The sequence below is a fragment of the Netta rufina genome (genome assembly GCF_964035555.1).
Source record: "Netta rufina genome assembly, chromosome: 11".
Classification (NCBI taxonomy): Eukaryota; Metazoa; Chordata; class Aves; order Anseriformes; family Anatidae; genus Netta; species Netta rufina.
In genome coordinates, this window is record NC_140134.1 from 10,478,419 (window position 1) to 10,502,974 (window position 24,556).

At 39.1% G+C, this 24,556-nt stretch overlaps 1 protein-coding gene across 1 annotated transcript; it reads right to left on the reverse strand.

Moving 5' to 3' along the window:
* Positions 1 to 60: 60 nt before the first annotated feature.
* Positions 61 to 24,047, reverse strand: REC114 (REC114 meiotic recombination protein; the record flags this gene model as incomplete). Its single annotated transcript, XM_084293525.1, has 6 exons — positions 61 to 233; positions 3,464 to 3,532; positions 5,142 to 5,336; positions 9,719 to 9,802; positions 23,199 to 23,288; positions 23,928 to 24,047. The coding sequence occupies 6 exons, from the start codon at positions 24,045 to 24,047 to the stop codon at positions 72 to 74; spliced, it is 720 nt and encodes a 239-aa protein (XP_084149651.1). The 3' UTR covers positions 61 to 71.
* Between the last annotated feature and the right edge of the window lie 509 nt (positions 24,048 to 24,556).

A 24,556-nucleotide genomic window follows, 5' to 3' on the forward strand; every position in this document is an offset into this window, starting at 1 on the left:
TTTAAGCTTGTATATCCTGAGTACTGTGTATCCTGGAGCGGATATTTCAGTGGTAGTAAGTTAAATATTGCTCAGCCTTCCGCGAGTTTTTTCAGTTCCTTCTCCACATCTTCCACAAAAGCTGGGAAATTCTGATCCATAAGACATAAGCGAATGAAGGGCCCCAGCTCTTGTGCGCTCCACACTGAATGCCGATACACAAGGGGGAGCTCAAACTTCTGTTTCAGCACAGACTGCAAAAGGAAAAACAAAGGTGTTGCACTAATCTTGTACATAAAAAGTAGCATTACATGATTTTTGTAATGATGCAGCTACGTCAGATTTTCCTTCAGTATTTAATAAAGATGCATCTGCCTTGTTATTACGCTGTTTGAATACTTTCAATCCTATATGATTTATCTGTGGAACTCTTTCCCCCTCACACCTGGTTTCAATTCCAATAGTTTTCGTGCAGCTCTGAATTAGTGCCTGTGCCATTATGAAATGCTGGTTTCCTGGGTAACATGACTTCCTAGTGAATCCATTCTGTGTAAGAGAAGAGGATCCTCTGCAAAAGGCGTGTACTGCAGTTCTAATTGAGCAGGGATAACTAAACAATGTGGTTCTAAGCTCTTAATTTAGCAAATTGTCTCTTAGAAGTAAATGGTGGGGCTTTTTGAAAGGTGTAGAACATCTTTTTCATCCCAACTTGACCCCTGCTCTCAGCTTTTCCCTTGGTGGTGCAGGAAGGATGCCCATCATGCTATTTTTTACTTCAAACCTAGTAGCAGCATGCACTGAGCTCAAGGAGGCCCTCACCGCCTCCTGGTGTCCACGGGCGATGCCAGATCTCATCCATTAGGTACAGCGGAGAAGCGTGCAAGGCTAATGGCCTGGGAGGTTGCTGGGCAGCTCCCGAGCACTTTCCATGCTGCTGTGACTACGACAACCATCTGAGGCATCTCGACTAACGCTTCATTTTGGCTGGCTGCCAGTGTTCCTGCTGGATGGGAGCCATACTGAAGAAATGGCAACTGCACAGAGTACAGGCCCTGCCGCAGCCAGGGTTGCTGCTCATTGTAAATCTCATTATTCACAGTGCGTGTTAATGACTTTAAATGTTTGTGTACCAATGCTGTCCTGTTGTTCAAACTGCAAATACAGACATTGCCACCCACCTGCTTTCTAAATTGCTTTACCTGTCTGTTCTGAAGTCATAAAAGCATCAGCTAAGATGCTGTTTGGATACTCTGCATGGGAGAGCAGGAGTACAGAAGTCACTGAAGTGCTGCTTTCATGTGAGGTAAGTGTGATATGCAGAGGCAGCTGGTGAGCAAGGTGAGTGGTCCTAGTGTTATGGAAGGTGGTCTGACGTAGCTGGGCTTAAAGAACTTCAAACACCTCGCTTGGCCTCTTCCTTGGTATGCCTAATGGCATACTAGGGCTAAACCAAGCCTCTCCATCTGGAAAAGTCAGGATTGCTGTTAGTTTCAGCCAGGCCCTAGCTTCCGCTGCTTGAACCTGAAACAGGGCAAAGTAATGAGGTGGGCTGCTTGGGCATGCTCACATCAAGCATAACTGTGTTTGTGGGAGGGGGGAATCTAATTTTTCCTAATCTTACTGGTTCAAAATTGCACTGTTGATGTTATCTTATGTCATAGTGTTGATTGGAGAAAAGTATCTTTAAACGCAAAATAGAGTGTTTAAAAATGATTATTCTCTTTCAGGTATATTTTATATATTAATATATTATATAACCAAAGCTGCTGCCAGCTTCTTGAGGTGGCACAAATGTAGAAATACAGCCCCATGCTGCTCCAGAGCACCAGCTGAATGGGTATGTCTCCAAGATGAACTAGGAAAAGACGCTCAGCCCTGAATTAACTTCATATTGTCAGGGCATGGGAAATCAGCTCGCAGTACAGTTGAGTTAAGCTGACTAGAAAGTGAAGGGGCAAGCAGTGGATGATGTATGAAACTACATCAAGGAGTCTTTGAAAGGGAATTTGCTGGTAATTCAAGGGAGAGATGGATTAAAGCATACAGCAAATAAAAAGCCTTGTTAGCAGATAGCTTTGTTCAGAAGCAGGTATCATGCATTTGTGATTAAAAAAGAATTTTTTAGAACCTGAGGTCTTACAATGTGGTGTTAATTTACATTTCCTCCTTACATTACATTGCCTCTTAAAGCAGAAATTAGTTGTGAAATGATTATGGAAAAAAACAGTTGCTAAAGGCAAGCTCTGCCGTGTCTGATCGCTCTGTACTGAGTGTTCAACAGCAGAGCTAAATTAGCCCTGGGACAGGAAGGGCATACTGTGCCCTGTGCAACCACTGTCACTAATTCCATCTGTTTAAGGCTCACAGGTAGCATCAGGGAAACTGGAGGACCTAGCGCGGTCCTGAGGCTACTGTTCACATTGTCAATTAATCCATCTGCCTTCACTGCAGATAAGAAGCACAAAGATACACAAAAAATACTGTAGGTAGAATTTGATGTTGAGCTTGCTCTTTGAGCCCAAGTAGAAGGGTAATGGATGTAGCTTTAGGTTTGCACTCAACTGCCTAGCAGGGGGCATATAGAGTTTTTCCAGTGACTTCCTAAGCAGTAATCAGTGATGCTTATAATGAGTAAAGCGAGTCAGTCAGTCCCATTGTTGTCAAGCTTCAGCATAACTAGAAGTACTAGGCTACAGTCTGGAGGATCACTACAAGGAGAAAAAACAAACCTGTGAATGAAACAGCAATGTATGTGCTGCAGTTCTCAACACAGGTAGAGAGTTTGGGGAACTCTGCTTTATGAAAACAAAGTGTTTGTTAACAATTATAAGCATTTAGGTTTTAAAGATGATAAACTTTTAATAGGGAGCATAGGAGTTGTCCCTTAAACCACTGATGTGAAGAAACAACTCCATCACTCTGTCGATAAGGAAAAAGAAACTAGGAACCATTAGAAGCAACTGCACAAAAAACAGGTTTGAAAGAGTGTGGTTTTCTCCCCAGTCGTCTTGTTCTGTGCTGTCCCAAATTCACAATAAGCAACATTTCACTCCCACTAATTTTAAGCACAGCTTTACCCTGGACTTTTGGTTGAACTGTCAATTGAATTATGGGATCTCTTGCTGTAGGTCAAGAATGATTGATGTTTTCAGACTTAAACTAACTAGAGATAATATCTGCAGAGTCAGTGACAGTCATTTATTTATAAGTGACCTCTGGGTATTTCTTTGCTCTCGGTGTGGCAGCATGTTCTTAGGCAAATGGTACAATTACACCATGAAATCTCTGGCGTTGCAGCTTATTTCCTAGTTCCAGATCATTATGCTAGAGCCAGTGTTTTTGTTAGTACAGACAGCAGCACTGGTAGCATCCACATCTGCTGTGAAGACACCTACCAGGCATTTACAGCATATGAGAGAGCTTTTCCTCTGTGCCTGAGAGATTTAGTTACAGGTTCCAAGTTAGATTTATTTGTTCTTTTTACCTGTGCTAGCTGTGTTACAGATCTTCTTTCTCCAAGGCTTGTGTAGGAATCTGGTAGAGGCTCATCTGGCTAGAAAATATCAAATGCAAATAAGAGCTGGTTACCAAGAAGAGAGTGGGTATGTGCAAGAAGGGAAGTGGTTCCATTTTTAGAGATAACGGGAAGAGAATGTGCTCAGCTACCTTATGCAGTAAAAAGGCATCTCTTTTTATGGAACTTTAAAGCACATCTGTTAAAGTCTTTAAAAATGAAAGACATGAAATAATGGGCCTGTAGTTAAACTGTCATATCTAAACCAAGGTAACTTTTAAACTACTTACTGGAAGTACCTTTAAAGAAACACTGTGCAAGAGTGCTCACCAGGAGCAGGCTTTTTAACTTCCCATGGGTTATATCACTGAAAAGATGGCTTGAGGTGTCAATTCTGCTCTCTGAGTGAGGCTTTCAGTCACAGAATGAGAGCAAAGTGATACCAATAGTATGACTACTAGTGTTCAGTAGTATTCTGCCTTTAAGTAGTTAATTGAACTGTCATTCTTTAACTCATTAGGAAAGGAGCAAAGCCCAAAGGATAGATAAGTGTGCTTAAAGACCAAGCAATGAATCTTGAAGATCAGATGTTGAAGGTCATACATCTCCTATACATCTTCCTTCAAATAGCGTAAGTCAAATTACCAGTATCGTCCACCTCTTCCCCCCACTATCTCTACCACATGTTGTTTTCACTGTCCAGTCATGTAGGACATTTTCTGGATTATACCGTGAAAATAATGTAGCTGAAAACTTTGACATTCCCTTTTCAGGATGCTGTTCTTGGCCCTTGGTATTTTATTGCATACTCAACAGTTTCCCTGGCTGAGTTAGCTGCATGGATGTTTTTTAGAGATGGGTATTCAGAAGATCACATTTACCAAGAGACTGTATATTATAGAATTAGTCATCCTCAGCAACACTGCCTTTGCATCTTCCAATCACCTTAAGTCAGTGTCTTAGAGGGAAAACATTCTGCTCCTACGCTGAAATCACATCTAAATGCGTCAGGTTAAGCTAAAATGTATACAATTGCTATGTGTACACTTATTAAAACTACAAAACAGGAGTAGGTAAATGCAAAAAAAAAAGAACACAAGTCATGGTTACTTAAATGTCTCTGACCATTTTTCTTGAGCTGTGTAATTCAGCTGAAAAGCTGCCAGGTGGTTCCCAGCTTGAGGAGCTAAAACCACTTTTTTTAGAGTGTTATTTTGTTAACCTTTTTCAGGCACACTGAGAAAATAGCAATATGATAGCTAGCTTCTGTAGCTGACTTCCTGAGTGATTCCATTCCGGTTCACTAACTGAGTTTCCCTGCATGCAAGCTGATCTTTAGGTTTCCCAGTTCTTCCCATACCAGCTTTCATGAAAATTAATACAGTTCCTGAGACACAAAATATGAAGTAGCTGGCTAGAGGGGAGGAAAAAAAAAAAAAAAAAAAGTAAATTCATTTGCTATGAGAAACACTGGTTTGATGTAAACAGATACAGAACTATAAAGAATATTGTGCTATTGAGCTCTGCTGATTTTTTTTTTTTTTGTCTCAGAGTCTGTACTTAAGTAGAATAAGCAGTCATTTACAGATCTAGCACTGATAGGTGACTGTTTTCCCTTTTTTGCATCCACATACTCTTGCTTGCTTACTACATGTAGTACTTGTTCAGCATCTTCCACTTGACTTCCACCACTGAGACTGTGACAAAGGTTCTGGCTTTGGTCATCGGTTACTTGAACCGGTACGTACTCCACAAGTTTCTGAACACAATTGCAGCAGTGTTCCAACATCTGTTGTTTTGAATCTCCACCAAACTGAACTCGAAACATGCGGCATTCATTCTGCTCAAAAACAAAAAAGAAATTAACTGTTCATCCCCTCAAAATATTTTGATTTAATTAAGCTATTAGATATAGTTAGGTAGATGGTGATTAATTCTTGGATCACTGCACCAAGGTAAAAAAAAAAAAAAAAAAAAAAAATCAAGTTGTCCATGCTGTATTTTCATTTATCCCAACAGCTAGATGAGACTATAATTTGCAATTTGAAAATAAGTTTAAAAAAAAAAAAGCAAGCAGGGACACTTAAAACTAATACAACTAATTAAGCGTTTTGCCATAACAGTGGGTACAGTTATAGCAGGGAAATCTAAGTTCTTATTATTGCTGCAAACTCCCTAAGAATATTCCAACTCTGACTGGTTATTGGTGACAAAAAATGAGGTGGCACTAAAGCAAGCACAAGTCAACTTTGGCATCTAAACTAAAAGTTCTGGGAATTATGTTCCATTTAGAATTTACATTGTCTGCATTAAAATCAGCCTTTCCTACCTAGTGTGCATAGATAACTATAAATTCAGTTTAGCATTCCAACTTAATGCCACTGTTTCCTGAGTAGAAGTTAATGCAGTTAATCGGGAGTGAAAGAAACTGAAATGCTTCAGCAGGAAGAGTACTGTGCAAATGGAAAGCTATTCTGTAACCTCTCCCTGAAATCATTCCTTGGAAACTTTCTTGCTGGAAACCAGTTTTAGTCCACCTCTCTTGCAATGATGCAGATGTTCAGACTGGCTCACTGCAGCTGTCCTTGGACATGAAATGGCAGATAGTGTACATATACATCAGCATATAGATTTCATTATGAGAATCTTCCTGGTTAATAAAATGAAGAATTAATTACTTCAAGTAGTGACATAATATTAAGAATTGCACAAAATCAACCCCCAGCGTAGCTTGTCATGCAGAACAATAGTATTTTTTAAATACACGGAGAACCTGTCATGCACAATAAGCTTCTCTTAAACACATCCCACTGATAAAAGGCAGCTACATATTGAATGCACTTGTTTACAGAGTGTATTACTGGGACTTTCAGTTTGATCTTGAAATTTCAAATGTAAAACATCGTTAAAGCACCAGAAAAGGAGCAAATTTTTCTTTCCTTGGACTGATACAGCTTATAAGTCTTCATCTCTCTAAGGTTTCAACATCAAAGCCATTTTTTAAAATGTCTAGACACGCTGCTAGCCTGCTGATTTACATGAATACAAGGACATCTTTCACTTTAAAGTTTTTTGTCTCAAAGATGAGCCAGCTCTTTGTGACAGTCTGTATGTTTACATGCATGTTATTTTAAGATGTGGCTATTGCGTAAAGTGATTTTTATGGCGCTGTAAGTATAAAAGACTGCCTTGATGCCTTTTAAAGGGAAAAATGTCAAAATAATTCAGATGGTAGCACTTGTTTTTACCAGCACCCAGTTAGATTTCCTGTCATTAATGAAGGTGTCAGCTTAACTGGGTCAACTTCACGTAACTGAGCACTGATTTGTGGCTGTGCCAGACAGTTAAGTTCTCATTAAAATGAGAGAAAAGTAAATTCCATCTTAATTTGAATTCTTTTTGGAGACTTTCAAAGAACTCTTATTTTAGTTACCCCTACCATCTGCAAATCCATTTTCAGTCAGAACAATTTGTATTGCCATTTGCCTTTTTGCAGGGACTGGATGGTTAGATACTTAGGATTACAGTTACAGACAGTAGGTTTTGTGAACTAAACACCTTTTTCCTTTACAGAAAGAGAGCAATCCATTTCAGCTGTGCATCAAGTTTTAGCACTAACAGTGCTAGACAGCAGCACCTGAACTGAAGAGTTCAAGAGCTGAAGTACTGAAGAACTTTTGAGATCACTTCAATCTTCCCACCCTAGACAGGGTGAGTTCAGTGACAACAGTATGAAGGGAAATGGCCTACTGCAAGAATAGTAAGAATAGTGATGGAGCTGTAGAAAGGGTAGTCAGCCATGCAGCCTTCCTTCCAAGACACAAGTGTGCACCTGACAGGTATGGCTTCAGAATTACATGCACATATGTTTCACTGAATGAAGTTTCTGATAGTATATCTGAGTTTTAGTACTAGTCTGTGAAAGGTCTTGCTTTTAAGCATGGTAACACTAAATTTCTCAAAGTCTAGTTTAGAAACTCATTTTGCTAGCTTAGAGTCTACGATGCCCTATTAAAAGAGTATTTTATAAGAAATGAGAGTAAGTTTCACTGTCAATGTACATTAATGACTTTCAAAAGCCAATCTTTTAATGTTCACTCAGTTTCTTCTGAAGTACATAATCCCAGTGATTAACCTCCATGCTTTTTTGACATAGATTACCTATAACTGTGAAGCAGGTAATATGCAGAGGGTGGAAAAGCAGAGAAGAGAGAAAATAACCGAAACCAGTAAAGTAAGGAAATCAGACTGAAAACAAGGAGCAGAAGGTATATCAGAAACATTAGAGTAGTAGTTAGTTGCACATGCCCCTTAATTGCTTTGTGCATGCAAATATAGGAACTGGTATTTGAAAACATAGCTTGCTTTCGTCTGCTTAAATGGCTTCTGCTTCATCTTTCTCAACTCTGCTTCAGTCTACCAGGGACTGAGACATAACCCTTCACATAGCGTGGCTGGCTCCCTGAATATTTTTAAATGATTTTGAGGATTAGCACAGAAGCAATATGCACTGATAGCATTTAAGGGATTGTTTCAGCTACAATTTAGGATACAAAGTAGAGAAGCTATATGATAAGACTGCTGCAATACCATTAAATCCACTTTAAGTCATGAGAATTTATGGTAAGTAAACATTTGGATGCAGTGAATTCATTTAAGACTATGTTAATATTCCTCCTTTTCCAAAATGTCCCTCAGAGCTTTCTTCGAGCCTCAAAATGATTGTGACGTTGATTTTTGTTTCTTGTGAGATGCAGTAGAGTCCCTTAACGCTGTGCTGGGGAACTGGTTCTGTTAATTCCAAAGGAAACTGATGATCTACTGATTCATCAGAACTAATTATTTCAACAGCTCAATAGTCTTCTCCAATGATATTCCACATTTTATAACAATCATCTGACAAAAATCAGAGAACAAAGGTGTTTTGGTTTCAGGCAAGCATAACCCATGAATTTAAAACACATCGAGATACTTATTTTTTGCATTTCCTAGTGCTACCATTAGTTTAGGCTTATTTTGAAACAAGATGAGTCCTTATATCTGTACAATGTTTATTATACCTCACATGTGCTTTTATCTTGCAATTAGCAAGTCATTCCACTTTGCAAATCGTACTCTTTGGTTGTAACATCCTATGAAAAAAAACAGTTATGCACCTTTCTTGAAAGGAATCAGATAAGAGATACAAATAGAAGTAAGGAAGAATTTTTACAGTTTCCAGCTCTCCTGGATACTGCTATTTGCAATTATAATAACCCGCTCTGTTCCTGTCAGGGGAGAATGCCAGAACGTCTCAGAATACTTGAGATGTTTTTATGCCTTAATAGTTCAGTGCTCTGTGCCAACAGTTAAAACTGGTCTCTAGCAGCTACTGAACTGGGGGCTTATCTCTTTCCAAAATTCCTGTTTCTAACTAAAGATGAACTCCCTCATCACGTAGAGATAGCTAAACTGGAAGCAACTGTTTTGGCTGCAACAACAAAGCCTAGAAAGTATCAGCAGAGGAGGGAGGGCTATTCTCATTTAGAAACAGTTTTTGTTTCTGAAAAAACTGCTCAGCACAGATGGTTAAGGATTTTCCCAGAGTTCACCTAAGAACCAAGAAAACTGCAACTTATACTTAAGTTGGTAACAAACAAATGCCATGTAATTTTTTAAAGGCTAGCCAACCCCTTTGCGTGAGATCTGAGGGGAAGACAGAAACTCAGGTCTCTTCTATTAATCTGAATATCGAATGTCTGAATCACCTACTGGGCGCTACTGTGCCAGGTCTCAGGAGCCAGTAAATAGCTAAATAATTGCTTTAAATACTTCATGGGCCACAGTGAAGTATGACTGATAGGTAGCAAGCTTCTGTACATGTCAGAGAATTGCTTCATCTTTTTAATTGTTAGCAGTACAGTTTTCACACTGTGGGCCCATTTCAGGTTTTATACAGTCATGCTGGCAGATGAACTCTAAAATAAATACCAGTCTAGCTGTTTTAATAGCTAACTCTCAGAAAGTCTCACATAGCAGCAGCTACAAAAGACATTACGATGATTCAATTCAGTTTTGTTTCATACTTAAATTACAAAACAAAACAAAACAAAAAAAAAACAACTTTAATTTATATACACAATTTACATTATCTCAGAATTTCTGGTTTAATTCATCCAATATTAGGAAACCTTAAGAAACAGAACTGAGTTAGCAATTCGAAATATTAAAATTAACTCAACCTACCTTTGACTTTGCACAAAGCAGCAGGCAGTCTGCTCTTCTTACTATCTTTAACCATTTGTGGCAATCAATTAATGAAAAGCCTTCCTGAAATAAAGCAGGATACAAACTACTTGCACAGCAAACATGCAATACTCCAAAGTGCACATTCAAATTACATGATACAATTTAATCCCTTATGAAGATTACTGTCATCTGAATACAGGCATCATTTGTATCTATCACATAATTGCCAATATGTAATTTTTATCACACTGAATTAAATTGGAGTCTGTAGCTCCGGTTACAACGGTATGTCATGGTACATTCTAATTTCCATGTATACTTTTCAGTGTGCATGTTACGAAAGTCTCCTTGAAATGCATAGTAATAGCCACAACAAGAGCTTTAATCAGTCCTTCTGAATCCCATGAAATTGCCTGAGAAGGCAGCAGAGGGCAGGCAAACCTGAAGAATGGGCCAGCAGTTGGTTTATCTAAGGCCCAGACAGGCACTTTCTCTAGATGGAATCCAGGTAAACAAGAAGCAGCTTTGGTAACTTGATAAAGATGTTTTTATACTCCCATTGCATTAACTGTCAGTCTCTTCAAACAAGATGGACTGCTCAGCATTCTGTAAAAATACCCCAGGAACCTGAAAACACCATAAAAACCTTCAAGACTAGGGACTGTGTTCCGAAAGTAATTCCACAGGCTGCCACACAGTCATTATTTAGGAAAGTCTAGGGTAAAAACAAAACAAACAACAACAAAAGCCAACACAACCAAGCTTAAGGGCAGGGAGGTAATTATGTAACCTATTTTGTGTTTATCTGAACTTTTGATGACCTCTTTACATAGGCTGCTTTGCATAGGTGTCCTAAGGGTTAAGAATTAAAAGTCATGCCCATCCTGGACCATCAAAAGCATGCTTTTGCCAGTTCATATCCATCTTTTGCAGGTCCAGGCTAGGAAACCATCTCCCATTCTAGTTTGGTACAAGAAGTCGCCTTAATAAGACACTGTTTTTAGTATGCTGGCACCGGTTTTAGAGTCCCATGCAGCAACTGGGTGCAGATTTTTAACTGAACTTTAATGAGGAGTATCTATGAAATGTTGGAAGAGTCATGCCAAACGCAAACTGGATCACAGACTATTCTGATCAGACACCTGCTGTGATAGATTCCAGAATGGTAAGATGGTCTGCAAGTACTGGTCCCAAGTGATTTAGAGGCGGAGGGAGAAAAGAATCTGCACTGTTTTGGGGAAGGTGCAGACAGCAGGTAAGATACCTCAGCTGCTTGCACTGAGCCCATTCTGTCTGTGGGCAACGAGCACACTCAGCGTGCCTCAGGGTAGAACTTACTAAGGTGTGAAAAGTCTCAAGGTCAAAAGAGTAGGAAAAACTTCACTTTGTGTCCAAAGGGAAGTGCCGAGCTATCCTCTACTCCTACATGCATTGTTAAAGGAGTCTGGATCCTAAAAGGGATGAATTGCCAAACTCACGAAATAAAAGAGCATCTTCCTTGGTAAGTCATTGCTCTCCAGCCGTACTGCGTGATGCAGCTGGACTGCTGAAGTTCTGGAGCAGGAGGGTATCCTCCTTCCACATACAGACAAAATCCTCTCTGTCAAACAGCAGGAAGCCTCCAAAGGCCAGTTTGTCACGTAGTCTGACACAGGAAAGGAAGCCTGTGAAATACTCTTACTCCTTTGTTCACCTGGTATTTTAGCATCCCTGGCTTTGAGGTATGCAGTTTTAGCTTCTTTTGATAGACCTGCCAGACAAGAGCTTGGTATGCAGACTTTGAAGTTGTTTTAAAATAATAATGCCGAGCAGAATGCCTGCGGAGTAAGATGAGATTAGTAGGCAAGGAAAAGTACCAAACACTGTTAGAACATTTCTGGATGTTGTAATTTCAGTTGTATATGCCTCAGTTGTATATGTGACTTTGCAATTTTGCTAAGGATATTCATGTACAGAATTTGGCCCCCAAATATTGCTTAACTCTGAAAATGGAAAGGTGCTAGCAAGTTAGCTGTGCTCATGCTGCCACTGCTGATAGAAGGGATCCACTAAGGAAGCAAGGAAAATGGAGCTGAAGCAACATGAGTAAAGTACAGAGTAGAGGGCAGTCAAGAAGGAAAGCAACTGGTTGCAAAAAACATAAGTATTGCAAAAGAGTTTGAATGGCACAGGCTCTAAGGTCAGAACAGAGAAAAATGTGGATTATATAGAACTGGACTATGTAAAGCAAAAAAGATATATTTAAACCATTCCTTCTAGAAAAAGTATATTCTTGAGGTTTATAGAAATAACCTGAAAAGCAAGTGTTCTCAGTGTTTGGAGTGCACTAAGCCAAGAGCATTTAAATCTATTTTGGTGAAGTAAATGCAAACCAACTTAAGGTTAATTCCATCCCACTGCAAGGACTTACTTCCTTCTTACCTCATTTCAAGACATAAATGTTGAGCATTTCTTAACTTACTCATATTGAGGGGAATATCCATACCTTAATTCAGAACTGCTCGCTCCAGTTAAGCAGCCAGACTAAGATCTGGACAACCAAACAACCCAGGAAATAATTTGTGTTGGAGTATGACTGCTGCTAGTGCTTACATGCTTAGTGCTTCCTGCCATAGGTTGTTTATCCATTGCTGCTTGATTTCCTCTGATTCCCCTGCCAAGTCCTGAAAGACTGTTAGTGAAGCAATTCTAATATCCCCCTCTTTCACTAGGCCACTTTCCTTAACTTGTGGCCACTTCTGCTTACTCTGTTCATTTTGGATACTTAATGTCTCTGATGCACACTGTGTTTATTTAAATATAGCTGTTCCCATACTTATTCTATTTTTATAGTGTTTTTCCTTTCACTGTAAGACGTAGGTAGAACAAATGTTTTCTCCATAAAATAATAACCCTTTTCACAAAGATCATAAAAGGCAGCTGATGTTTAACTTTCATACCAACTATTTTACTGATGCTTACCAGGTTGGCATTCTTTTAATGTGCCCTGTTTCTGAGGTAAAATCAAGCTGGGGAAAAAAATTATATATATCATTTTTATTTATGTACTCCTAATTATTTGACCCAAAATTTAATTAACTGAAATTTAATGTACTTGGAATTTAATTAACTGAAGAACAAAACAGAAAGTGTTTCCTTTTCCCTTGCACCTTTGTTGATTGTATATTGCCAGGCAGAAGCAACTAAGAACAGCTAACCCGTAGAACTGCTCAGACCTAACTCCATCGTTAGATCGCTTATATCAGTAATTGTCATTACAATCAGAATCTTCTAGATTTTCCTCAGTTGTAAGCAGAAAACATCTGATTTGGCATCATTTTAAGAAGGTTCACTGTTCCTCATGGCTTTTCCATGTTACTTCAGGCAGCATAGAATCTGTATTTCAGGCTGCCTGGATTAAGACAAGATTCTTCTTAACTGCATGAACTTTCTTGTCAACACTGAAGTAGTTACAAATCCGTGTATGAAGTTCGGTAAGTGAATTCTGAACAGCAAGAATGAAGACCAAAACAAATCTGTCCCATGTTCCATAGCTCAGTTGAGAGGATCTCTGTCACCATCCAGGAACTAAGTGTGCGGTAGATTCTGGAAAATGCATGGCAATATATTAAGATTATAGTGCATTTGATCCTTTCTAGAGATGATGAATCAACTCTAAATCTGCTCTCAACATATGCACGGACAAAAAAATAGTAATAGCACCTCCAGATTGCTTCCACCGTGCAGACAGAAATACAGAGAAAGCAGCTGTGGGCAGTGTTCCCCTTGAGCAGGCACCATCAGTACCTGCTTTACATTCAGAGTTGTTCATTGCTGAGCAGTGCTGGGTACGAGCAAAGACAGATGGCAGTATAAGATTCATTGGGAATATAGACAGAAAGGCAACATAAAATTGGGCAGGAACATAAGATTTCAAATGTTTGCAATTTGAAGATACAAATGGCAGCATTTCTGAAAGTTTGATCATTAGCATTCCATCATGGCTATAGCCTTTATGTTATTCCCTGGGGTCAGGCCTGTAAGAGCACTGCATTCAAGGAAAACAATTTCATACATCTCTGACAAAAATCTGTCTCTCAGAGGGAGGATCCTGAGGGGGGGAAAAAAAAAAAAAAAAAGCTGAAGCAGAAAACAAAGCAAGGCATTTTCCAAATATTTTGGAGCCAGGACAAGACATGACATATCACATGAGGGAGAGATAATAATGCTGGTCCAGACTTACACCCACGTAGTCTGTCATTACTTGGGAAATACTTTTGTTCTGATTTTACATTTCAGCCATCAAGAAGTTGCTAGATAATGAGGCCTTTGTTCTGTGTTGCAAGGTATTGGTTTTTATTATGAATACTTCTATTATTATATCCTGTAGAAACTCTATGGTGCTAAGCAACATCTGAATACATGAACAGATTATTCATTTTATGTTAGGGTTGCCTAAAGGCCTTACAATCAATCTTAACTAAAAATTAAACCCAGAAAACCAAACACAAAGACAAACTTTCTCTCTTATTCGCTGCCAATTATAACGTGCTCACGAAATGCATATGTAACTGTTTGTCCTCAGTTCACGGTTCAGACTGGGGATATACAATGCATAACGTAATGGATGAGGGATTCAGCTGTGTATCCCACAGACTGGGAATGAGCATTCATAAGGAATTATGAGTTCAGCATGAGATCAAAAAATGTTATTGGGTTAATTAGTATTCCAGTGCATAGTTGTCAGAGTGCTCCTGTCTGAAAAATGGAGGAACGTGGCAGAAAAGAGATGCTGAAGGCTTCAGACAACATCCCGCTTGCAACATTCTGATTCAAACTGGGCAGTGACATGGTATGCAGCAATTTCCCTGAAAACAGCAATCTTCTGCTTGCAAAGGCCCTGTTCAGTTTCCATGGAAGGCACCTGTGACAGTTCCTTAGTCTACTCGTTGCCCAAGGTAAGCAACAAGTAAGAAACGTTGCCTGCTCTGACCCCTCCACGTTGCAAGCTCATGCAACACTGCACAAAACCAGCAGGGATGACTTCAACTTGCTATTTTTCCCAGACGGCGAGAGACGCTGCCCAGCTACTGCATCATCCTATGCAGAGCTCCACTTCATGGGTCTACTCACCATGCTGAGTGTGGGTGGTACAGTGAAAAATATTTTTGAAAATAATGTTCACTGTCTAGATGTTAAGTGATTTGTTACATTACAAATGTCAACATTTTTTGACTGCTGACATTCTAGGTTCTATAATTATTCAACACTTAGACTGAAGAACACGTTGTTTATTCTTAGAAGTGACTACTTTGGAAACAAAGGAATAGTAGTATTATTTCCAGGTATCTGCACAATGTGGCTAAATCTGGTAAAAGTCTGCAGTAGAATAGAAATGTTTCCTATGGAAAGCAAACATCAGTGGGCGCTCAGTTAGAGTTGAGAAGACTGTTACTCTATCTTATTGCAAGACAGGGAAAAATAAGGATATGAGAGCAGACAGTCTGAAAAAGCTTGTGAATTATGTGTAAGTGTTATGATGAACACTACATAACAGACAAAACTGAGATGCTTTCAGAAACCTTAAGCGAAATCTGAAAACATTCACAAGTGCATGTTTCCATGGTGACCTCTTTGATTGGGATTTAGTCATTAATAGTTATAATACTGGAAACTATATGCTTGAATGTCACATATAGATTGTAAATCAAGTGCTTGTTAATATATGGAAAAATACCAATTTTTATCCTACTGGATTTCCAAAGGACAATGTGAGCTGCCATTTTGCACTTTTAACTTAGAAAATGGCTTACTTTATAAAAAGACAAGATTCATTTCATTAATGACTGAAAAATAAAAAAAATAATTCCACCTTAAAGCTAAAAGTTATGGAAATCAAGCTTTGAACATAATTCCAATCAAACCTTTATTTTTATCTTGTGACTAACGCACCTAGAAGTCTTCCTTACTTTTATATCTGTCTCTGAGATCTAAATACTGCCAAATAGATTTTTTTTTTTCCTATGACGAGCTGTTTTGAAAACTGAGCAGAGCACAAGTGGCAATATGACAAGAAAAATTCCCCAAACATGACTACTTGGAGAGTGGGGGAAGTAGAAAGTTGTCTCTCCAGAAATTTCCAAGCAATATGCCAGTCTCCAAATTCTTGGGAAGCTAAGAGCGTAGCAGAAACCATGTGTTTCACAGGCTGTGTGTAACTTCAATCTTAGTTCGTGTTAAGTATTAGCTGCCTCAACCAGATCTTTAGAGTATAGAATAGGAAGTGGAAAGGAAAAGGATAAAGGCCAAAAAGCCAAGGCAGACAGACAGCAAGCTAACTAGGAATAGAAGGATGTTAAGCTCCGTGTTCTCTTTTTGCATGCAATTTTTTTATTCCCGAATCTCTTAGATTTTTGATCTTAAATGCTGCTGTTAGGCTTGTTTGACTCTGGAGAACTGATCAGGGTTGAACTCATTAAACAAAGGGTTCTGTACAGAGGCAAGAAAGGTAAATGAAGGACTGAATGCAGGCCACACATAGGCAGCCATGCAGGGGACTCGATAACCAATGAATGTCTTTTGCCAAAGCACAGCATTAGGTGCAGGAGCACTTGCTGCTGGGTGGCACCTTTCTGCAAAGACTTCCCCCAGACTGGTACACACTGCAGCCCCTTGAAGGAGGGAACAGCAAAGATAAGCCCCCAACTTGGGACAAACCTCAATGTTTCACAGAACATCAAAAAAACATTTTTTTAAACTACACTTTAGAACAATGACAACTGACCAAGGACCTAGAGAGACGAATAGAATACTCATAGGATTAGCTGGCTGAAGCACGTGAAAGTATTCCATCAGTAAGTCAAGGTAAGCAATTTCTTCTTTAAGTCCTGATACAAAATACATACTTCCCTAGATCAGTATTTTATTTTGAACTCTAACTTTAGGGTAAGTATATTTTATTAATGCCACTACTCTTTAAAAATTAGTAGTTGGGTTTAGAAGAATTAGGGCAGGAGAGTAATATAAATCTGAAACCCTTATAACTCTTTACAGTTGCTGGTCATATAATACATAATTGTTACAACAGGCATCTATCGTTATAGGAAACACAAACAGGGAAACTGATGTAGTTCCACCACCAAGCAACCTGCTCACTTCCCCAGGTCCCTGTCAAATGTCCTCACTTGTTGCACAGGGACTTTTATCTACCCAAGGTAGAGTTGTGAATATCATCTCAAAAACCTGGTGCATAAGTTTCAGGCACTGCGAAGAGAGCATCAAGAACATCAGGATGTCTGCTGAATGTTTGCCTAATTAATGAGGCTAGATTCTACTGTATCCTAAGCACTGTTAGCTCGTTAGAAGTCAGGAGGGGACTGGGAGGGCACTAAAGATATTTAGCCTATACTTAAAAGATCAGGTCACAAATCAATTGCTCCAGATTCATTTTATCCTATTAAATAAGCCCTCTTTACAATTTCAGTTTGTTTAATGTGTAGGATATTAAGGATTCTAGCACTGGAATTAATTGCATCCAATAAAACACCAAAATATAATTTTCATGATGTTCTGATTTGGAGGAGGGAAAGGAAATGAGTTGCACGTGTCATACACAGAACATGAAGTATCCTAAGTGTGACCAGAAATTGCCAGAGATGTTGTTGAGATATTTCTGTTAAAATTCCATTACTTACAGTGTGCAAGAATGAGGTTTTCCTGAGATATGCAGTCTGTTAAGCAAAACTAGGTCCTAAAAATGTTATGCAATTCCAAATGAAATACTGAAAATCAAAACAACAAACTCCCTTTGACATGCATTACACATGAGGTTTTTTTTTTTTTTTTTACATTCTAGGCTCTGATGTTCTGTTTACCCTTCTCTGGATTCCATTTGGTTCATCACAAGAAGTCATCTCTGGCAGTGTCATTAAAGAATGTTTAAAATGATATCGAGAGCATACCCATTCCCCAAAACAGTCTACCCATTAAAACAGATAACTTAGTTTTCTTTGGGCAACTGATGGATACACTGAACACAATTACTTCTTAGAATAGGATGGATGTGCTTCAGTCATCAGCTCTGGAGCATTCTCAGGTACTGTAAGAAATTGCATCAAGCTGCAGCACCCAAGCAGCAGGTACAGACTGATCTGCCTGGTCTGAAAGCGCTGAGACTTAGCACATACGCTATAGCATGCTCTCTGGCCAGAAAATAGTATTGCAAATTCTGTTAGTGAAAAGTCTGCTAGAAGATCATTCATTGAATATTTTACTATTTTATGGCTTGTGAGAATAATTCTGTAAGTCTTCTATAAAATCTTCTTACGTGAAGATTTTTTTAACTTTTACAAATGCTCGTAGAAGAGGCATAGTCTCACTTGGTCCTAAGAAACCAATTTTCTTTAAGAAAAAAGAAAGGTTTTGTAACAGTCCTGCTTTAAGAAAATAAAAACCTGTGAGAATATGTAAATATATGCATAGAAGAGAAAATATTTTGATATAAAGGCAGGAATCCTTGAATATTCATCCCCAAATGGATTGGGTTAATCCAGCCATTAATGAAATACATATTTTCATTTCTGAACAACTGTCTTTCATCTCAGTTTTGTGCAAATGGCGATGTAGTGAAAGTTATCCATGGACGAAAGGTAAGACACTAAAGAAAAGCATTTGGTAAGCAAAAAACTCCCACAAAAGCTATTGCTTGATGTTTTAATACAAAGGCAAGTGTATGTTACACAAAATGGTTTGTATTTTAATATTTCCTAAATCTTCACTTGACATGAAAAAGCATTTCATGGAAAAATCACTGAGCGACTGAACAAAATATGCCTTCATCCAAAAGTAAGTATTCATGGGATCCATGCTCACTAAAGAGAAAATACTTGGAGCTGTTGCTACTTGCATGTTAGCCAACCAAGATCAGTTTAGGAGAAAATTAACTAAGAAGCCGATCAGCACAGAGTTCAATTAACACTAACATTTACTGCAGAAGAATGAATAAAGAAAACTTCTATATGCCATACAAAGCAGCTTAAGTCTGAAGTTCACATTTTTCAACTGATTCAACTGTAACTGATTTTTTTTCTTGCTGGACTTTTTAAAAAGCATCCACCCACAATATTATCATAATAACTCAGAACTTGCTGGCAGCTAAAAAGGTTCATTTTGGCTTTTGTAAAATGTACACACCACTGAAGAACAGATGTACTCTGATTTATCTTCCTAGAGAAAATAGAAGGTACTAAACAAGATAGTTTGAGTCTATTAATGCACTGATTTTACTACATTCTGCACCCATTTTAAACCAGAAGAGATTAAAATACATCATACTATGATAGTGCCAGTTTTAAAAGCATCCAATTAATATTTTCTTTGTCAAAGATGTTACCTAAAAGCTTTTTTTTGAACCTATCGCTTAAAATGGTTCATGTTAAAATTCTTGGAGTGGAGTAAGGGTTCCATAACTGCTGCAATAAAAAAAAACATTAGGAACATTCACCACTTTCTGAATTCTTGCATTTAGTTTGCAATTCGTTTCATTCTTGGATTACTGCTAGAGGGGAAAAAAAAAATCCCTTTATTATTCATCCACAGAAATTTTACAAAAATACAAAATAGTTATTCGAGTTGAGAAGGAAGGTGGTCCCTGTGACAGCAGAACAACTACCAGAATAACTTCCTTCATTTGTCTTTGAAATAACTAGTGGTTGAGATGAGGTAGTGTACTTTAGAAACCATTTGTTGATGTCAAATGACAATTTCTGTAATCATACATCCTGTGATTGCTTAATGCTGTCCTATGACAAAAATATCTACTCTTCCAGAAAGGTTCTTCAGTCTTAGAAAAGGTGATTTATCCATCAACAGCAAATGCCTCAGGAAAGTCAAACCAGATGGGAAATCCTGAAGAACAGCACTTGTTGCAGGTTGGTTGGCTGTGTTCTGTTTTGTTTTTTGTACATTACAGCAGTCTCATTCAGCACAACGTGAAACATCCAGTAGTTCTTGAACTAAATCACACCTCTACAGTAAATTAAGCCTAACTCCGACCAGACCAAGCGCGTTTAACCAAGGCGCAACATCCCTCTGAGAAGACCTGTTGCCTTCTTTATTATCTGCAAACTGGAAACTCCAAAGAAAATATGGTCACCTTCAGGCTTCTCCAGGGTCTTGCAGCCAGTGGGATCACCATGAAAACTATGTATGTCCCGTCTCCCCCCCCCTTATAATGGACAATACTTCTTTCACTATTTGGTGTTTGATAGGGTCACGCAGAGGTCTTGTGCCTCACTGTGTTCCTATGCAAAGGTATAAAGCTGTGATAGTTGTTAATGGGTTCCCTCAAAATCAGAAGCCTGCAGTACATCAAAAGGTCTGAAAAGCAGGGATTGGAAGATGGATCAAAAGACTAGACATCAACAGTTTTTAAAGGATGTAGTTACTACATAGCAAGAAACAGTTTTGTAAGTACATCAGAGGGAATTTCAGCACATACATGTGTTGGAGAACACCTTGGCATTAAAAAGGAAATTCAGTAGCCCACGCCAGCAAGTACAAACGAACAGTAAAAACAAGAGCTGAATCATTCCAACAATTGCAGCACTTTATCAGACTTCATGCATTCCCTCTGGAGCAGAAACTTGTGTATTTCACGTTATCCTCCATGACAAAATGTCCATTATAATAGACCCCCAGTGAGAAGATGTGGTCTGTGACAGATTCCAAAGAACCATACATACTTGTTTGTGCAAAGCCTGTTTAAACATTGTGACAGGTTTCTGACAACTCCTGGGAGCTGGAGACCACAGGGAGATAGCACCAGTGAGATTAACCATTTCTACAGTCTGATTATTTCTACAGCAACAACACAGCCTGTACTGCATTGCAATTCTTTTTGTTACATGCATCTCAACAAGGACTTTGGAAAATTCCACCAGTGGCCTGCATAATTCTGGCTTGAGTGATACTGAAATGATGCTAAATTTCCAGTGTCCCTGTGTACTGCCTGAAGAAAACCATTCACAGACTCAGTAATGGTCATGCATGCTGTGGTATCGGTGCTGATACCAGCTTCTGGCCAACAGCACCACCCCCTGTGCATCACCTTTCTGGCTGGTGATACTGGCTGCTTTACTAAGTAGATTCCATAGACTGGTCATCAGCCTGAAAAGACACCTGCGGATTGGGATTGTTTTAGGCAGAATTTTATCACTGCATGTCAGCACTGGGGAAAGGCACGCCTTTCTGGGAGGGCATGTGCTTAAGGAACAAGTCTAACCAGTAAAGCTAAGCCAGATGTTGGGCCAAATCACTTATAAACAGGAAACACAGGTCCAAAGATGCCCACCAGTGTTCACAACTAGCAGATTGGATATTTGCTAGGTTTTTCAGCCAGTCCAGTATGTTGAAGAGGGAACTGTGGGAGGACTACTCCAATCTCTGTCGTGTTGCAGAGAGAGATAAATAGGCACAGGGCATGTTGTACCGATGCATTTTGCACTAGGTAACGTCCAATATGCACAGAGCACTCCTGCAGCATGATCCCAATTACACATCCTAGAAGTGCATCCAAAGGAATTGACAATCAGGTTTTAAAATGCATACAACACCAATTTTGTATACCTTCTCTCATATACTTAATAAAACATCTTTGGTGTAGCCTTAACGTTCGTGTAGAAATATTACCAAAATTTGTTTAAAAAATGACATTTTAAAACTTTTGATATCATGTATTGGTCATATTTCTCAAGTTTGTTTGTACCATCTCTATTCTACACTATTCCTAAATTGAGATTATTACTGCGGTATCTTAGTGTCTTTGAGAAGCTGAAACAGACCTGAGACATCTCTTCAGAAATTCCTCATTTGGTATTTCAAGCAAGGCAGCTGCCTGAAAGCTTCACTAGCCATTAAACTCGAGAGCTGTGAGAAAGTGCTTTTCTCAGCCAAGTCTTTATAACGCTTTTCTTCCTGCACTCATCCCTTACGACAGCATGCTTTATCTGCGCATTATTATTTGCCAGATACAATCTTTGCCAGACAAAGTCTCTGAAGGGCTATAGCTTTTGTCCATGCCTTTCTTGCTCATTAGTTAATTACTAAAACTTCCTTTCAGTTAGCCTTTATATGGTTATTTCAAGGACATTCTGCAACGTAATACAAATCTACTAGGTACTAAACAGTTACAGCTGTCTGATCAGTGTACTGAAAACAGGACCAGCCCCAGGAGAGGGGCATTCTGCACTGATTCATTCCCAGCAGAATTTGGCAAGAGACGGCAGCAAGTCTTATTTCAGTTGCGTCTGTTTAACTATCTGGACATTCAATTACTCCATTCCTTTTTCTTATTCAACACACACTGCTGAAATGCTTTTCATGTTCCATTTTTACCTTGTCTAAAACCACTCAACTTGTCCTTCTTAAATATATAAGCCAAATGCTATGCCTTGTACGTGGGCTATACAGACAGCTCTCTGTTAGTTCGCTCATTACCCATTCAATAACCTTAATACACTCAAAGGTCAAAAAATAATAATCAAGGGTATCTTGAATTTTTAAGTTGAATCTTGAAATCTTGAGTACTACATGGGTCTCCCCCTCTATATTTAGAAGATATTTCTGTAAGTTTAAGACATTTTAGGAGGCACAGCAAAAACTGATTTATGATCTTATACATATCCTTGTACACATTCTGTATTAAATATGCATTTATCTTAATGCTGCAGCATTTTGCAATGGCTTGTAATTTATTTATTTATTTTTAAATATATTTATCAGACAATTCCTACTTGCTATCATCACTGGGTATTGGTGATATGCACTGAACAGAGTGGATCCCACTTTCCAGCACAGGCTTTTTCTGTCATGAAGAATGGAGCAATCTCAACATCAAACCAACTCCCTTAGATGGGGTGTTTTAGGATGTCTTTATAGTTTAGAAGCCAGTCATACTGAAGCACAGGCTACAGCACAATCAGTTGACACAGCTCTTAAGATATTTTGTCTCCAAGAAGGTAAGGTGGATGTTAGATCACATTACGCAACATATTGAAAATAAAAAGAACCATGATAAACAAAATTATCAAAATACTAATAGATCACTTGCAAGAAATTAGCTGGATCATATGGCAAATCTTAAATAAATTGTATTTCTATGTATTTCTTAACAGCATATTTTCTGTTTTCTTATACTGAAGAATTGTTGGAAAAAAAATCATCTTTCAATGTCAACTGCACTTAGTAATGTGTCTTAATCTAGAGTTTTAGAAGCACCAAGGAAACACTGTTCCTCAGTAGGAATTAATACATGTAGTATTAGTCTGATAAACAAAGAGAGAAAACACCACATGGGAATTTCCATGAGCAAAATTAAATTGGCAGTTTCCTTTCACTGGGAGAGAACATGAAGCTGAGAAAGGAAAAGAAGTCAATATTGATGCTAAGATAAAAGGAGAAATGGTTTTTAAACGTGAGAAACAAACAAAAACCAACTTACCAGTACTGTTCTCCCATGGGAAATAAAGAAGTGGCCAGATACAACAATGGTAAGGATAAGATGACCAGATTCTTCATTTGATTCAAAAACCTTTAAAAAGATTGACAAAAGAAAAATCCATCCCTGTATGCACAGAATCTACACTTCCCATTTCTGGTACAAAATGAGAAAGGCTTCAGAGGTCAGTGCTGGAAGTTAGAGGTAAAAGTACCTCTCAGAAATGTACCAGGCCTCCAGCCCCCAGACAGCAGGCAGAGTCAAGAAATATTTACTAATTAGAACCCCACACACAGACCTAGCTACTTTGAAAAAAAACATGACCTCTTCGGACTTGATCTATAGCTTTTAATACAGTGAGTGGGTCACTTCTGAGGGACAAGGAAAAAAGCAGGCCATTAACAGATATCACTAATATCATTAACAGGTTTAATTATTAATTCACAAAGGAAAACCCCTCACTGCCTGTGTTAGCTTCACAGACTCCAGGCTGGACAGACATGCCGAAGGAAGCTAGCTTAAGAAGAGGAAAAGGCTTGATATTGTAGCATTTTTATTCCTATTATTTTCCACTGTTTCACGTTTAGCTTTCCCTTGATTATTGCTAAAATACCAAAAGACCCTCCGCGGCTCGGGTGACAGCTACAAGTGCCACCCATTTCCACACACGGAGGGCCAGGATAGGAGTTTTGAGGGCAGCAGGACAGAGAAAAGACCCCGGTACCGGGCCACCTGCCAGGAGGAGGCGGTTTGCTCCTCGTCGCCGTCCGTCGGGGGCAGGAAGCGGCCGTAGCGCTTCAAGGGCCACGTCGAGGCGCTGCCTGAGAGGGAGCCACCGCCGCCCGCCGCCATCGCGGCCCTGAGGTGGCTGCGGCCCCTCAGCAGGAGCGGCAGCAGAGGCGGGAAACGGCAGCCAATAGGAGAGAGGAGAGAACGCGGGAGCGGTCTCCTCCACCAATCAGCGAGCACAAGGGAAACGAGAGCCAATCCGGTAGTGCGCTCGGGCTCGCGCGGACCGTTACTCGCGGGCGGTTGTTCTCCCCTCAGCGCCGCCATTTTGAGTGAGCTGAAGTGCTGCTTTGTATGCTGAGGGGACCTCTTGGTGGTACCTGCATCTGGCTGTCTTCGGGTGATGAATTTCTGAGTCCATGTAGAAAAGTTATACGAAAACCTAGTGTACGTTTTAAGTTCTTGGTGCAGTAATGTGTTGTGTTAAGTTCACAGAACTAAAACAGAACTTTTGTGGTACCTAAAGTAGGAGCTATGCTAAATGTCAAAAAGCAATTTTTTTTTCAGCGTGTTGCTTTTTGCTAGCCAGCACAGGTTTGTACAGATGGACTAATAAATCAAAATTGCACTTC